Source organism: Pelodiscus sinensis, chromosome 1 (assembly GCF_052426305.1).
Source record: "Pelodiscus sinensis isolate ZL-2025 chromosome 1, ASM5242630v1, whole genome shotgun sequence".
NCBI classification, from domain to species: domain Eukaryota; kingdom Metazoa; phylum Chordata; order Testudines; family Trionychidae; genus Pelodiscus; species Pelodiscus sinensis.
Window position 1 is genome coordinate 129,753,389 of NC_143052.1, and position 16,938 is coordinate 129,770,326.

The window sequence follows — 16,938 nt, forward strand, 5'->3', positions numbered from 1 at the left end:
CCCTCCATCCTTTACTTTAATTCCCTTGCAAAGGGTCTCTGAGCCCCTTTTTGAATTTCAGGTGGCTGGCCTTTGCTGTTACTCTACAGCTGCTAGATTTCTGCCAGGACCGTGGGGAACTTCTACATCCTAACATTATAATTAAAGCCAGTTTTACAACATTCTTTTATGATGTGTAAGGCTTGTTTGGGTAAGGCGTGCTAGTCCCCTTACTCCCAACCCCAGAACTCCTCCACTCCACATCTAGTCTGTTCTTTCTTCATATAGTTCCTCCCTCATTCTTAGAGCCCTGAAAATCTGCATATATTCACTTTATAACTGCAGGTATCCACACCCACAGATGTCAGTGTGGATATCTGCAGCTCTTTTTTGAGGATCTGGATGTGAATATAAATTTTGTATCTAGAACCTTTCAAATGTGTGGATATCTGCTTTATATCTCCAGGTATCGTGCAGCTATCCACGGTTCATTTTTGCAGATACAGATGCAGCTATATATTTTGTATCCACACAGGGTTCTATTCATCCAATTTGCTCTCCCCCACAATTCTCAGTCAATTTCCCCAGTAGGCAGTAATTACACTTAACATTTTTACAAGCATGTTATTTTTTGATGTCTTTCCTCTCAAGCCTCTGGGATAGCCAGGGGGGAGAGAGGGGTCCCTGGACCAGGGGGGCAGATTTCTGAGGTTGCACTGAGAATTCTGTCTCAGGTACTTGGTTGGCTTGTTCTTGCTCACATGTTCAGGGTCTAACCAATTGCCTACATGGGTTGAGAAGGAATCCCTCCCCCCACAGTTAGATTGGCAATGACCTGGGAAGTTTTGGGTGTTGGCCACTTCCCTGGATTATCTGGGTATATATCATTTAGTCATTTCCTTAAGACAATTCATTGCAGGGGCCTCAGGCAATAGCAACCTCAGGCCTTCCTATTCTCTGCCTGTGGCACAGAACAGTCTGGTCTCCTGTGGGTTGGAATATTTTAGTCAAATGTTGGCTGTTGGTTTTAGTGTGCAGGTGGTCTGTGACACACAGGAGGTCAGACTAAACACTCTGGTAGTCCCTTCCAGCCTGATACTTTATGACTCTGTATTCAGGGCATTAATCAATCCTCATTAGAGCCCTTTGCATTCATCCCTCTTCCCCAGCCCCACCCCCCGAGGAAATTGAGGCAGAAAGGTGAAGTGACTTTTCACAACTATACACTGAATCAGTGGCAGAGCCTGACATAGACCCCAGTGTTCTGAAGTCTATGCTTGCTCCTGCAGACCATCTGGCTTAACAGTCATGGACAAAGAAACCCACTCTCTTGTCCCCCGGCCTTCATCACACACCCCTCTCTCTGCCCTGGTTGTGTGGTACGTGATGTGAGCAACACAGCCCCTCACAGATTATTAATCACACGATGCCAGCCTCTGCTTCAGTTCAGAGCATGCCAGTTGCTAGCCTCCGTTTGCTTTTTGTGAACACTTCTAGTGCCGTTTTCCCACTGGTGAACTGTGTATTGTTCTGTAGTCAGCGCTTCTCTGCCTGATGCTGCCAGCGTGATGATGCTTGGATCCCTGGGTGTACAAAACCAAGCTGCTGATTTGCATGCGCTGGTTCCTTTGCTGTTTGCCCAACTGTGATAAGTACTTTTCAGTGTGGGAGTGAAAACAGTTCCATCTGCCCTCTGGAAAGGATGAATGAACATGGAGTCTCCCCCCCCCACCCCTCGCTTCTGTATCTTCCCCGTTCTTCTCGCCTATGAGGCAGTCAAGTATTAGGATGGAATCTCCCACCCTAATCGAAACAAAAAATATCTGTAATGTAGTTGTGAATGCTGTGTAAGAATCGTATGATTTATATATTGAACTTGTGACCTCATATATTGACTCATATTGGAACTAATGTGAAATGGCCCTTTTCATACTGTATACACTACACTTCCCACTCATAAGTAATGTACATCTAAAATACGTGATTTACTGCATACAGTACATATTTGAAACGTGTCCTTTGCTCTTACGGGAAAAGAGAGCCTCTGAATGTTAGTGTTGCCAGTGTCAGGATTGGATATCTTTCGCAAAGGCTTGCCCTCATTCACCCAGAAGTTACGGTCTGATGCAGGAATTACTGGATGAAATTCTTTGGTTTGTATTATGCAGCAGGGAAGACCAGGTGACTCTAATGGCCCCTTGAGGCCTAAAAACCTATGACTCTATGTATTATCGCGGAGTGTCTGTGTAGCTCAGAGTTGTTTTAATGCCCAGAGCAAACACTTCTTTAGGAACTTGCAATAGAAAATGGGGAAAGCATGACATTTCAAACCAGTTAATTCTGAAATGTGTGTGTGTGAGAGAAAGAGAGAGAGAAAGAAAGATTTCCGCCCTCCCCGCTGTTTATACCAGCTGTGTCAGCGGAAGGTGTAAACCGTCCCATTGGTTCCTGTTGGTTGCACCTGTTCATGCCGTGCTATAGGGTCTAGGAGCGGTGAGTGGGTTTCTTCCTAACTCCAGGTTGTAAGTTTGTGTCCTGGAGCATAGGAGTGGACCACTCCCATCATTTTTATCCCAGCTAATTTAACAAATGTCAGAAGTAGGACTTCAGGTAAAGAATAAGCAACAGGAGCAGATAATCTATTAGGATAGCAAGCTCCAGCCTGTAGCTTCACTGTATGATTTTCTCCCTCTTTAATGCCTATGGTGCAACAAGACTGTCACATGCATGTGACGAAGTGGGTCTTTGCCCACAAAAGCTTATGCTCCAAAAGCTTATGCTCCAACACTTCGGTTAGTCTATAAGGTGCCACAGGACTCATTGCCGCATTTGCAGATTCAAACTAACACGGCCACCCCACTGGTACAAGACTGTAAGCAACACTATAAACAATTTTATTCTATTGAAGCTAATGCTGAGGAGCTAACAAAAGGTAGGCTGGCTAGAGAATGTGATGGAGTCTTGCAAAACCAGGTTCCGCCATCCTTATTCACAAGGAGGAATAACAATATCTGAGCTCTTGTATAGATCCCTGGATCTCAAAACTCTTTACCGAGGAGCTTATCATTATCCCAGGTTTTTTACAGATAAGAAACTGAGGCACAAAATAGGGAAGTGACTAGCCCAAAGTCACGCAGCAGTTCAGAGCTGAGATTAGAAACCATGTCTCCACATTCCCAAGCTAGAAAAAGCTGCCTCCTAAATTAACCTCACTGCTTTAATTGGGAATTTTTAAGGCAAAAAGCCCTGCACAATGGGCTCAGCCTAATGCCCCGTGAAGTCAATGGAACTCTTTCCATTGCTTGCGGTGGTCATTGGATCAGGCAGTTTTTGGCCTTTGTTTTATAGTCCCAGTCTGATCTTCCTCATACTTTTGTTTTGTTTGGTAAATGTTTTTGTTACTTTAAGACGATGCAGCAAGCAACCTTTATTATGAAGAAAGGGGAAGGGGAATATGGAAAGAATCTATTTTCTTGAAGTGTTCCTGGTAATAAAGATCAATGGGGAAAAATGACAAAAAATATAAAACACAGCATCCAAAACCATAAGCAGGGTTCATTTTCCTTTATGGAGACTATTTGACAAATGTTTTCATGAGGTATCAGCAGGTCTATATAGTTAGGTTTCCTCCCTGCCTTAAAACCCCCTTGAGCTGCACAGCCATCCTTTTGATACCATTTTTTTTCATCAAATGATCAATTTCAATATGAAAAAAGAAGAAGAAAAGAATTACAGAAAATATATGATACTCTCCGGGGCAGCTCTTTCTGAATGGAGCTTTCCGTGAGGTGCCAGCCGCTCTTTCAGTGACGTTAGCCTGCCTCACACTTACTCACATTGCTATGTTTTCGCCTCCACAAAAAGCCTCCCTGGACTGAATTGATTCAGCATTGCAAAGGGACTGTCATGCAGTGGACAGAGTGCTTTGAAGCAAATCGTTCCACAGGAAAGTGAGGGAGGGACGAGAAGGGAGGAGGAGATCGAGGTGGAGAAGTGGTTAATCTGTTTTGTTGTCTCTGACAGCACTTTATATACTCAAAACACAACAGAGAGACATTAATTCTCCTACCACCCCCAGGGGCAGGACGTAAATATTATTACCACATTTTACCAATGAGGAAGTTGAATTAGAAAGGCAAAGTGATTCATTGTCAGAGATAGGAGTAGCTTGAAGAGAATCATACATTATGAAATGTTTCTGTGTCTGAACATCCGTGGTCAATATGATGCTAAGCATGGTTTGTTCTGATCTATCCGAGAGCAGTGAACTGGGTTCATCACTGACTCACCTCACACAGGTGTGTGTCTGTCACAGAAATACTTAATCGTACAGACCACATTAAACGGAAAACATTCACAGACCAGCTTTTGGGATCTGGCCCTTGAAAGAAAATTACTTTTATTGTTTGTGATATACTCTGTACAGGAATGTGCTATAAACTACAAACTGTGCTGATCACATGAGATTGTCTTTCTGGCGTGCCACAATATGGAGAAGATCTTGTATTTTTTACAAAAGCCACAATCTCTTAGGCTATGTCTAGACTTCAGGCTTCTTTTGGAAGAAGATTTTCTGGAAGAGATCTTCCGAAAAACTTCTTCCAAAAGAAGAGGCAAAAGCGCAACGAAAAAGCAATCTGCTTTTTCAAAAGATAGTGTCCATCCAGTGGACACTATCTTGCATTTAAGCTGTTATTACTATGGACAGAGTGGCCATCAGGGCACCTGTGCTTTTTCCTCTTTTCTCTTCTTTCGAAAGAACTTCTTCTTCCCTATCCACACACACCTTTTCCAAAAGAGCTCTTTCGGAAAACGGCTTCTTCCTCATAGAAAGAAATTTACCAATATCGGAAAAACCCCACTGTTCTTTTGATTTTTTGTTGAAAGAACACAATTCCAGTGTGGATGTAAGTGAAGTTTTTTCAGAAAAACAGCCGTTTTTCTGGGAAAAAAACCCCTCTGTAGTGTAATCATAGCCACAGCAGAAGATGTAATACAGTTGGGAAGTTGTGAGCCTTGCTTCATCGTTTGGATTTCTAATCAAAACTCTAGTTGGATTTCCATGGTACCAAAATCCAATGACAAAGATCAAAATGCAGAGATTTGCTTGTACTTGAGTAGCTACCCAGATGATAACAGCTGAAGTAGGCTTTAGGGATGTAAAAGGTTACTTCACTAGCCTATTACCACTGGAGAGGCTGGTTCAAATGACAGAATAAGACAAAATCATCTTAATAGTCCCATTCTCCATGCCCCAAAACCTCCACACTAACTGGTGCCGTTGGAAGCCTTTGTTCAGAAGAGGCTTAGAACTCTTCCAGGTCAGGATTCGGGTGCTTTGACAGGACTGAACGTGGGTCCAGAAGTAAAACAGCAGGGAGTGCTCCATGTCAGGCCTCAGGATCTTTAGAGTAGGGAACTGAGAGGAGGCAGCACTGGGAGTCAAAGGAGTGTTATTGCCCACATTTGAGATGAGTAGGCTTGCCAGTGGTAGAGGCACAAAGACTAGCATAGCAGGGCTGCAGTTCCATAGAGAAGCACTGATAGAATTGCATAGGAGGCCCTACAGCTGTGCCATCACTGTTCTTGACCTTAGCTTGCTGACTCTCCCTGACTTCCAGTAGCCCAAATTAATTTTTGTTGGAAAAGACATTGGTGGACATCATAGTTTAATTATCATTTGAATTTATAAAAAATATACAGGTGTTTCATCAATGAAGTGGTTGCTCTGGGAGAGGCTGACAGGAAATGCAAAGAAACATTGGGGGATATTCTCTAGCACGTTTGTTACCATCAGTATTTGAGTGGGAAGTCACTTGCGGGTATTTCAAGGCCCTTTAATTTTTCTCAAGCTCTTTATGTGTTACATCTGTGCTTTAATAGATCTCACCTCACCTTCCATATGCAACCAACACGAGAGCAACGATTGACACAGTTCTGAAGCAGGCAGTGCTCAGGGCGAAACTCTTGGGTCTGGAAACAGATTGTTTACACTGGGAGGACCTTGGGTTATGGAATTTCTTCTACCAGGAAGGAAGATGGGCATGTGTCTCAACACTTTTGAGACCACGGTGCACATCTCTTTGCATAGAGCTTCCCCTACGCGTGCTCAGAAAACACACCCCTCAGTGGTCCCACTCAAACCAAGGACTAATTTGAGGGAGGGGTAGAGAGTGTAGGTCCTCTTGCAGCAAGAATTAGATGTGATTCTTTGTTTTGAAAGTGGCTCCTAATGCAATGCTAAGGGGTTCATTGCAAATGAAGGAAAACTAGATGTGGGATCTTTCTACTGGTATACTGGAGTTCAGCTCAGCTGTATCTTGTTCCTTTCAGGAGTCAATTATGCTCTCATGTGATGCTCCAAAAGTTCACTCTCAATTCCCCCCCCCCAACTCAGATTCAGTTCTATGTGTAATGTGGTGCCGGGGCTTTCCAATGAGCTGCTTTGGAAATCTGAATCTGGCGAACCAGCAGAGCATACTTCACTTCCCGTGACTTTTTTTTTTTTAACACTGGTCAAAACACTGCATATCATTTAAAAAAAAACAAGTAAGAGATGAGTAGTTATGCTTGCAAAGATTGGGGTAATCAGTCTCATGGAACAGTGTGCCAGGAAGGAAACATCTTCCCATGCGCAACAGCATACAATCAGCCAGGTGCAATATAAGGAAGGGTGGTTCATCTTGTTCTGAAGCATAAGATTTAACTATTGCCGGGAGCTATGTATCAAAGATCTGATCAGACAGGGTAAATTTTATGTTCCTGTGCACAGCGTGAAGCTTTCCTCTCTACATTACGCACTGTAACAAGTCAAACAATGAGTCATTTCATAAGGGGAAAAGGAAAGGAAGCTTTTATCTCCCAGTGGATAAGAGATAATCTGCCTGCCTATCTATCTAGGTATAAGCAGCTGCCTGAAAATTATTCTGCTTTTTCTCCATGTGAAGGATGCCTTTTTAAAAGTGTGTATAAGATTGATATTTTAATCTCATCTATTATCCCAAGTCCCAATAAAATTAATGGTTAAACTAACTTTGATTTCACTGATAACAAGATCAAGCACCCCAACCAAAATTAAGTCTGGTCTATACACAAACGTTAAGGGCACAGTTAAATTGGTACAAATGTGCTTATAGCAGTATAATCTGCAGTGTTTCCATAGTATTCTATGATTCTATGATTCTATGTTGGTTCCAGAATATGAGAGAGACAAGGGTGGTGAGGTAATATCATTTATTGGACCAACTTCTGATGGGGTGGAACACAATTTTTAGCTTTTCAATACAGGTTATTTCTGTGTAGGAATGAGGACAAAACTATAGTATTTCTAAACTAGAGGTTGTTCTGGTATAATTATTACTACAGCCAATCCCGAGCTGCGAATGATTGAGTTACGACTGTTTGCATTTGCGACTGAAGCAGTTGTAAATGCGGTCCCCAAGTTACGAACGCGATCTGTACTAACAAACAGCGCCATGTAACTCAATAGGGTCCGAGTTATGAACACTTCGAGTTACAGCCAAGTGTTTGGTCCGTAACTAGTCTGTAACTTGTGGAGAGGCTGTATATGTTTTAGAAATGTGCATCTGACCGTCCGTCTGTCTGTCTGTCTGTCAGCTTATTCAAGAATACCTTCTAGATGGTAAGAGCGAGGGCTACCAAATGTAGTAGGCAGCTTCCTGTGATCATAACTTAAAGCAACATCAGGTTTGGTTGTGCCAGAATAATGGGATGTGCATCAAATGTGATTATTTCACATCAAATGGAAAGAGGGGCGTGAGAGCAGGGACAGTTATGCTCATGCATGACCACTGGGGGGGCAGCAAGCACCAGTGAGCAGCCGCTGGCCAGCAGTATGGCCCCCACCAGAAAGCAGCTGCCAGACACTGCATGGCCCCCCTTCCCTGGGCTGGCCCTGTGGAGAAGCCAGTGGGAAGGGCGCGTGGTCCCTCTTTCCCATGCTAGCCCAGGGGAGAAGCTGGTGGCCACCCCCACTCCGTCCCCTGAGCTCCTCACCCCTTCCCTTGTGCCCCCTTTCCTCTCAACCCCCTGCCCTAACTCCTGCACCTCCACCCCATGCTTTGAGCCCCTCCTCTCCTCCAACCCTGACTCCCTCACCTCCGCACACACATCTCCAAGCCCCTGTCCTAACTTCTGCCCTGAAGGACCCGAGTATTCTTAAACATCACACATACACAACTACATACTGGTACAAAAACTGTATATCTGAATCTGGCGAACCAGCAGAGCAGAGTTCACTTCCCGTGACCACAATCTCTATCCATCCACCAGCTGAAAACTGTGGTTGTGTGTCTTGTTTGGTAAAGAGGCAGACACCTGCTGATTAATAGAGCTTTTTACAGTAAGGTGTTGGGGCGCAAACATAACTTTGTATAGCTCCCCCAGGCCAATCTCAAGGCGTGCCTCCAAATGCAGCTCATGATCCACAAGTCCTTTCCCAGAACCGCTTGCTCTTTGTTCCAGTTTCTTAACATGACCACTGTGGTTTTGTCTCCCACAGGCTTGCAGCCAGTTTACTGGAGCAGGGATGATGTGGCCCAGTGGCTGAAATGGGCAGAGAAGGAGTTTTCCCTGAGGCCGATTGACAGCAACACTTTTGAGATGAATGGAAAAGCACTCTTGCTCCTGACCAAAGAGGACTTTCGATACAGGTCTCCTCATTCAGGTGAGGTTTATCTACATAAGGAAAGACAGAGCTACATGGGGGCCTGGGAAGAGACAGAAGAGACGGACTCTGGGAAAGGAGGGAGGAAGAGAGCCAGGAAAGATGAGTTGCAGAGATAAAAGAGCCACAGTCCTTGGGGCTGGAAGGGAGAGACGAGGCCAGCCATGTAGACTAGGCCAGCAAGAGAGTGAAGCATCCAACAACATAAGAAAGGGGGAGGGGAGAGCGATCCTAACACCCTTGCACTTTGTGCGAGTATAGAGCCCAGCTGTGAGTGCCTGGCCCATCTCTAGCTAAAACCCTCTGCAAAAGCCAGAGACAGACTACCTGGCAACCATTTAGGACCTCCAGCTTTGTCCTTATCATTCCACAGACCCAGCTAGAGCAGGGAGTTATTCAACTGCGCCAGTCTCTTAAGAAGCCCGCATTAGCATTCAGCCTCACAGTTCACTCATCTGATTGTGCTGCTAAAAGCTTCAGCAAAACTCATCCCTTGGGACCTTTCCTCTATTTTTACAGCTCCCGTGGGCTTCCCATTACTCTGCCCCTATTCTCTCACTTGCCGGAGTTTAGCCCCAGGCAAAGCACAGGCAGGTGTGTGAATCAATCCGCCTGTTGCCAAATTATTTAGTCTATTCAGAGGGAAGATTTAGATGTAGAAGCATGTGTGTCACCTGCCTATATTTATATTCCCTGCAGTCTGTCCCCTGCAGCATTGAAATCACACTGAACCTCCTCCCTCTCCTGTGAGACTAAATGTGAATGAATGGTTCTAACTACATGTTGTTTGAATGAATGGTTCTAACTACGTTATTTACCCCTGCTAAATAAAAAGGCTTGTAATTCAATCAGCTACCAGAGATGATCATGCAGCTTGAGCTGAGTGCCTGGAAAATAGCTGCTATCAGACATCCAATACAAAGACACAGGAATACAGATGGTGTTGCCCTAGCCAATCAAAATGTGGAGTAGTTCAGAATGAACTAACTCCCCAAAGGCACCTCCACCTACTAGCATCCTTATCCTTTTTTACATATAGGACCCGAATCAACAAAACACTTAAACAGGGGCTTAAGTTCCATTGATGGCTTAAGAAATAAATAAATAAAACTGGAGCAGGAGAACTTTTCTGGTGTTTTGTATGTAGCATCCAATATGCTCCATGTAACTAGCCTTCCATTACCCCAACTCCAACTGCCTAGGAGGGACACCTCTCTTGTCCTTGCATGTACTGTTACTGCACTCAAGATCAGCTGGATTTAAGCATCTGGGGACTGAGCATTCACAGAGGAGGGTCCTGGGCTCTAGAAGTCACGTCCTACACTGGGACTGGTGCTCAGCCTTTGCTGAATGTGAGGTTTGGCTTTCTTGTCTATTGAGCTATGAACCCAATTTAAAATTATATTCTAATTTTTGTATTGTAGCTGTTGACAAACTTTTGAGAAAACATGCCATTCAAGCCTCCTAAATCTATGTCCTATGCAGCAATAACAGGAACAGGAGTGTGTAGGTTACTATGGATAATGAAATAAACATCATTTCAGTATTTAAAGTATTTCTCAGCTATTCCTATATTTGAAGTATAGGGAAATTATTCTATTTCTACCCTAATGTAATTTAGTTATCAAGGAGCTTGTATACATTCAAAACTCTACTAGTAAGGGTATTTCAGTGAAGCTATGTGTACACTACAGACTTTTTTACGAAAAACAGCCGCTTTTCCAAAAAAAACTTCACTTATGTCCACAGTATAATCATGTTCTTTCAAAAGAAAATCAAAAGAACTGAGGGGTTTTTTCCACATTGGTAATCCTCTTTCTACGAGGAAGAAGCCTTTTTCCGAAGAGCTCTTTTGGAAAAAGGGATGTATGGATGAGGAAGAGGGAGTTCTTTCAAAATAGAGGAAAGACAAAAAAGTACAGGTGCCCTGGTGACCACTCTGTCCATAGTAATCACAGCTTCAATGCGATATAACGTCCATTCAGTGTGGAACCTATCTTTCACAAAAGCAGATTGCTTTTTTGATGAGCTTTGGCAGTGTGGATGCTCTCTTTTGGAAGAAGTTTTTTCAGAAGATCTCTTTCAGAAAAGCTTCTTCTAAAAGAAGCCTGCAGTCTAGACATAGTCTGAGTGACATGATTTTTTTTAACCAAAACAGTTTTACCTTTATAGCATCTTGTGTAGATACAATTATAGCAGCCTCAAAGTGCTTATACCAGTATAACATATCCCCCTTCTCTAATGGGAATAGCTATACTAGGATAGACAGGATTATACCAGTACTGTATAACAAATATATTCACACAGGGATTATACCATTTTGTAGGAAATCACATCCCTCATGAAATCCTTATATTGATCCAAAGGCTATATGTAGACTAGGCCTCAGGCAAAGATGGGGAATTTTTAAAGGATGACCAGCGTATTCTTCTGGAGTGACCTGGCACAATGTATGTGTGTGTCTCTATCTTGGTCTGTAAAATACAAATTATGTGGTAAAATCCCTCCCTGGTCTCTTATTATGTATTAAATATGGAAAAGGTGAAAGGATTCTTGAGGCTTTGTTTTTAATTAATTTTTCAGGCTTTACAGACATCTTTAAAAGTGCCCCAAAGTCAGCCCTGAGATAATAAAAGCAGCCAAGACACAGACATAGAGCAAAAAGTCAGACTATGCAAATGAGAATAATTTAGGATGAAATAGCTAGGATATAAACAAAAAAGATTTAGAATCTTTGACCGACAGGTAGAAGCTTGTACTGAGGCAAGTAATGAATATGAAATGGATTTATAGGTGTTATACAGAAAGAAAAATAGTAATAATAGAAACTCCAAGGTCTCCCAAATGCCACTTTAATTAAGACAATTCAAGCACCTATGAAAATTAGTTAACATTTCAGGCAAAGTACCATAGCTGAAAATTTGTTGACTTCTGCATGTGGGGGCAGGACACAGGCAAAGGGCTGCATGTAGTATTATTAAGATTAACCACATACCCCTAGGGAACTTTTGAGTCACCTGCATTTTGTGCTTTGGTTAACTCTTTCTACTCAACTGCTTGTCACCTGTTATAAAAGATAAAAAGCACCTCTACTGTAGCCCTCATGTACCTACATACAGTTGGAGGTAAGATGGTCACTAAAGATTAAATAGCCTCACACTAAATTAATCACCATATAAACAATCTGTCTTTTGGCAACTCTAAAATATGTTTCTATAAGGCCACCATATTGTTACCTGAGAATTCTAGCAGTGCTAGAAATTATTCTTATGCCGTGATATTAGAATGAGAACAACATTTTTCACTGCTGTTGCCATATGACATGCACAATGTTTGGACTATAAAGAAGGAGTCTTACTCAAGAGTGAGAAAGATGTGGCAGGCACTGCATCATTCCTCCTGGAGGCACTTTTGGATCTGAAAATGGTACCCAAGAGCTTTGGATTCATGATTCCAATGTCGAAATGAGTCTTCCCCCAAGAATCTGTAGCTTTTCATTTCCTTTAGCCGTCTCTTTGTCTTTCAGGTGATGTGCTATATGAACTCCTTCAGCATATCCTGAAACAAAGGAAAGCTCGCATGCTATTTTCGCCTTTCTTCCACCCTGGGAACTCTATCCATGCTCAGTCAGAGGTCATGTTACACCAGAACCATGATGAAGGTAATAATGTGTGTTTTATTACTGGCAGTGTCATTACATCAGCAGTTTGAATGAGACCATAAGGAGGAGTCAGGACGTTATTTTCTTACTCTAGTCTAAACCAATAAAAATTTCATTTAAAGCAATCGCTCTCCCTTCAGAAGTGGAGCAATCCTTCAGTTGGTAGAATGTACAGCTGATCTATCGAGCCGATTGACTTCAAATTCTTAGTACACTACATTATATTTTAGTCTTTTGGTTGTGTAAATGTCCATTTATTTTCTGCTTCAAAGCCTGTTTAAAAAATTATACCAGGTAGGTATAGCACATAACTTTCCTTGCCTAAGTCTTACTTTTCTGAGAAAAGGAAAACTCTCTTCCCTCCTCATGTACTCTTGCTGCACTTGTGATCTGCTAGCTGTAAATTGGGATCTGGGGATTTTGACCTTGGAATTCATTTTCTCTAATGGATCTAGAAACTTTAGACATGCATGACATGGTGTCAGACACACACACACACACACACACACACACACACACTTTTTTTTTTTTTGCTCAATTTTTGCAATTGCACCAGCACCATATGTCTTGGTCATTAAGCCCAATTTATAAATTAACAAACAAATAAATAATGATAAATAATTAATAGCTATTCATAAATAATTAATAGCTAAGATTTAAGCTATCCTGAGCTTAAATCTTAGATAGTGGCGGGACCAAAGAGGCCTATAATAAGCACTAGTGTCTTTTTTGGGGGGAAATCCTAACTTCTGAGATTGAATTGAAATTCCAACACATACTCAACACTAGATAAGATAAACACATGCATTAATGAGGAGGTGAAAGAAACATTCTTATAACTGTCACTGGAATTTATTTAGTTTAGAATTGTGATAAAATATGGAGGTAATTTAGACAAATTCACCAGTCTATTTGGAGGTATCTTCCCATGATGCATAACAAATGGTGTTTTTTTAGAATGGGTGATTTGCTTTTACAGCATGGCAGAGATTGACACTTTTACTCCTATTAAAGCTGGTCAGATACTATATGAACCTTTTTTTTTTCTTTTTATGGAGTTTTCCAGATTACAGGCTTTTGTTTCCCTGACAAAAAGTTGCTTTTGTTTTTGTTTTTTTGTAGAAAACATACTTTTCAGGAGAATTTGTGTTTAGCTAAAAACCCAATTTTCCACCCCAAAAAGTTTGTTAATGATGGAAAATTGTCAACTAGTCCTTCTCTGTATCTCCCATCCTTAATCATAAATGAAAAACAATTTGGATTTCACTCTAGTTCCCGCTCATCCTAAAAGTGCACAATTTGCAGAATTCAAACAAGGTGTGAAGTAGAATGGGGTTGAAGGGCATTGGCAAAAGTGTGTGAGGATGTCAGCACTAGAATAACTAGACGGTGATACAAGTCAGGACAGAGTAGGTTGCACTGGCAGAGCTGACAAGGGGAAATGTGTAGAGTTTTTGCCCAGTGTACATGGCTTTAGGCAGAGGCTGTTATTAATCTCTCGCTTTCATGAGCCCAACAAACAAGGGTTTTTTGCTTTTTTAATGGAAAATGGGAATGGACTAGGTGAACCCTTTGTGAAATATGTGTGGTGAAGAACATACTGGGAACACTCCCAAAAATTTGAACATTTTGTACTTTAGTACTCAATTCCCTTGGGCAAATTCTCTGAGGCTGGTGTAGCTAAGGGTGTGTCTAGACTGCAGTGTTATTTTTTGGGATACCAGAAGTATCCCGAAATAGCAACGCCACGTCTTTAAATGCTCCTGCTATTTTCTGAACGAGCGGGCGCGCTATTCCGGCATCCCTGTAACCCTCATTCCACGAGGGTTAAGAGATTTGTTGGAATAGTGACTTATGTTGATATTTGGCGCTGTCTACCCAGAGTTGGTGTGAAACATTAGTGTGTTAAAGTGCAGCAGGGGAGGTTTAGATTGGACATTAGGAAAAAATTCCTAACTGTCAGGGTGGTCAAATATTGGAATAAATTGCCAAGGGAGGTGGTGGAATCTCCCTCTCTGGAGATATTTAAGAACAGGATAGATAGACATCTGTCAGGGATGGTGTAGACGGAGCTTGATCCTGCCTTGAGGGCAGGGGGCTGGACTCGATGACCTCTCGAGGTCCCTTCCAGTCCTAGGATTCTATGATTCTATGATTCTATGAACTGCATCGGTTGCCAAAGTAAGAGGATGATGCAGAGAACTGAGAGTCAAAGTGAGCCCGTTTTTAGTCCTGCTGAGTTTGACAGAGGAGTTGAGCGAGAGTGTTCTGAGATTCATTGCTCTTCTCCTCTGTACTCCACCCCTCACTAATGGATCCTTATTGCAGCATCCCCTCCCCTGGCAAAGGAGGGGAAGGAACGGGCCCCTCTCTGCAGCCAGTCAATGCTGCATAATGTTTCCATCGGATGCTCCAGTGGAGAGCAGTGTAAGGCATTCCTTCCTGCGCCTGGCTGAGTGCAGCCCTGCTCCAGCACAGTAGAGACTTAGTTCCCATACAGAAGCATAGCACGACTACTAGGTGTCAGGGTCAACTCCATGCAATGTCCCTGGTTGCCCTCTCAGGGTATGTCTACACTACCCTCCTAGTTCGAACTAGGAGGGTAATGTAGGCATACCCTCATTTCTCTTGACTCACATAGTGCAAAAATGAGCATAATGCATTTGAATGTGTAGTGTTTAGTTAGACAGCCAGTAGAAAATAGGGCACTGTATATAACTAGGGCTGGGCCGGGGATGGGGGTGGGAAGCAGTCATAATTAAATGGGTTTTCTTTGTGTGGTGATCAGTGTCTCCTGTAAGCTGAGTGCTTGGGTGGCCATCCAGGAGAGATTCCATCACCATCCAGCTGATTAGCACAGCACCCACAGCCAGCACCATGCGTTTCCATTGGTGTTGCACACCTGAATGTGCCTGGGTGCACATAACAAAATTTATTCCACACACAGGTGGGGAAAAACATTAGAGGGAACATTGATGGTGATTAATGAATGTTAGGTCCCATCTATGATGGCTGGAGAGCCTTCCTTAAGCACCATTAACTGCAGTTACTAGGCAGGATCGTAGACAAGGCTGGTTTTGATTCATGTTCTAACATGGTTTGAACCGTTCCATGTCAGTTGGCCAAACTGAGAAGCTATCTTTGGCCACAAGGTACTTTAAGTTCATTTTGAAGCCCCGTTATTAAACATGTTGTTTTTCATCCAGTGCAGTCAAAGCATAGCTCAGATCTGGAAGTTTCATTTCCTCCTGCCATTACGTGGCGACTGACCTCACTAGTGACACAAATATATTGTTCTTGTTCCTGTCCTCAGGTGTGAGAATCATAAACTTCAGGCAGGTCTAGTTTTGTTCTAGGTCTTCACAAAGAAACTGACTGTTGGCAAATCATGCAGGTGCCCATTGGTGGGGAAAGAAGGGGGGGCAGAGGGGTCACTTTAAAATCACTGAGCCAGTGCTGAGAGGAACTGCATCTTCCCAGCAACAGGGCATTGTATGTTTCAGCTTTTGCTGGAGTTCATGCTGATCCTTCTGCTGCAGCGGGTGTGGATTCCAGGGTAGGCAGGGAGCCCTTAGATTCCTTTCTGCCTGAATAGAAGCTTCAAAGAGTAGTGCTCCATTGACAGGACAGAGCACAGAGGACAATTCTTCTTAAAGGAGCAGAGCAAGTGAGTCAACAAATATGACAGTCCCATTTACTTGTTTTGGTTGTTGATATATGCCTAACAGTTTCCTGCTCTTATCTCCTGAGGCTATTGGCAAACAGGGCTGAAATTTGATCTTTGTTTTTCTAGATAAAAACCTGTTAGCCTTTGCTCTCTGTTGTATGCAGGGCTGTTGTAGCTGTGTTGGTCCCAGGATGTCAGTGAGACAAGGTGGGTGAGGTAACATCTTTTATTGGACCCACGTCTGTGGCTGAGAGACAAGGAGCTCTGTGTAAATGTGAACACTTGTCTCTCCCACCAACAGAAGCTGGTCCAGTAAAAGATGTGACCTCACCCACTGTGTTTGCTCTCTGGTGGTAGCTTTCTACTCCGAAAACTATGGCCTTCATCAGCCAAAATCAGATCATTTTCTGTCAGCTGAAATAAGCGTTTTGGTTTGTGGATGGTAATAACCCTCGCAGATGGTGTCCATGCTTTCTGAGCTCTCCTTGGCTGTGTCTACACTGGGCCACTTATTCCGGAAAATCCGCTGCTTTTCCAGAATAAGCTACGAGCTGTCTACACTGGCCCTTGAATTTCCGGAAAAGCAACGACGTTGAACTGTACAAAATCAGCCGCTATTCCGGAAAAACTATTCTGCTCCCACTCAGGCATAAGTCCTTATTCCGGAACACTGTTCCGGAAAAGGACCAGTGTAGACAGCCCAGTAGTCTTTTCCGGAAAAAAGCCCCGATCACGGAAATGATGATTGGGGCTCTTTTCCGGAAAAGCGTGTCTACATTGGCCATGGACGCTTTTCCGGGAAAAGGGCTTTTCCGGAAAAGCAGCCTGCCAGTGTAGACGCTCTTTTTCCGGAAATACTTATAACGAAAACTATTCTGTTTTAAGCATTTCCAGAAATTCATGCCAGTGTAGACACAGCCCTTATGTTTAAAAGACACTGCTAAT

General features: G+C 42.9%; 1 protein-coding gene across 5 annotated transcripts in view; it reads left to right on the top strand.

Moving 5' to 3' along the window:
• The window catches only part of ETV6 (ETS variant transcription factor 6), a 174,161-nt gene that overhangs the window by 127,264 nt on the left and 29,959 nt on the right, over nt 1-16,938 (top strand). For all 5 annotated transcript variants that reach the window (XM_075901033.2, XM_075901018.2, XM_075901025.2 and 2 more), the window contains 2 exons: nt 8,501-8,665; nt 12,192-12,326. In XM_075901033.2, coding sequence (XP_075757148.1) covers nt 8,602-8,665; nt 12,192-12,326 — 199 coding nt within the window. In that variant the 5' untranslated portion in view covers nt 8,501-8,601. The remainder of the gene's footprint in view (nt 1-8,500; nt 8,666-12,191; nt 12,327-16,938) is intronic.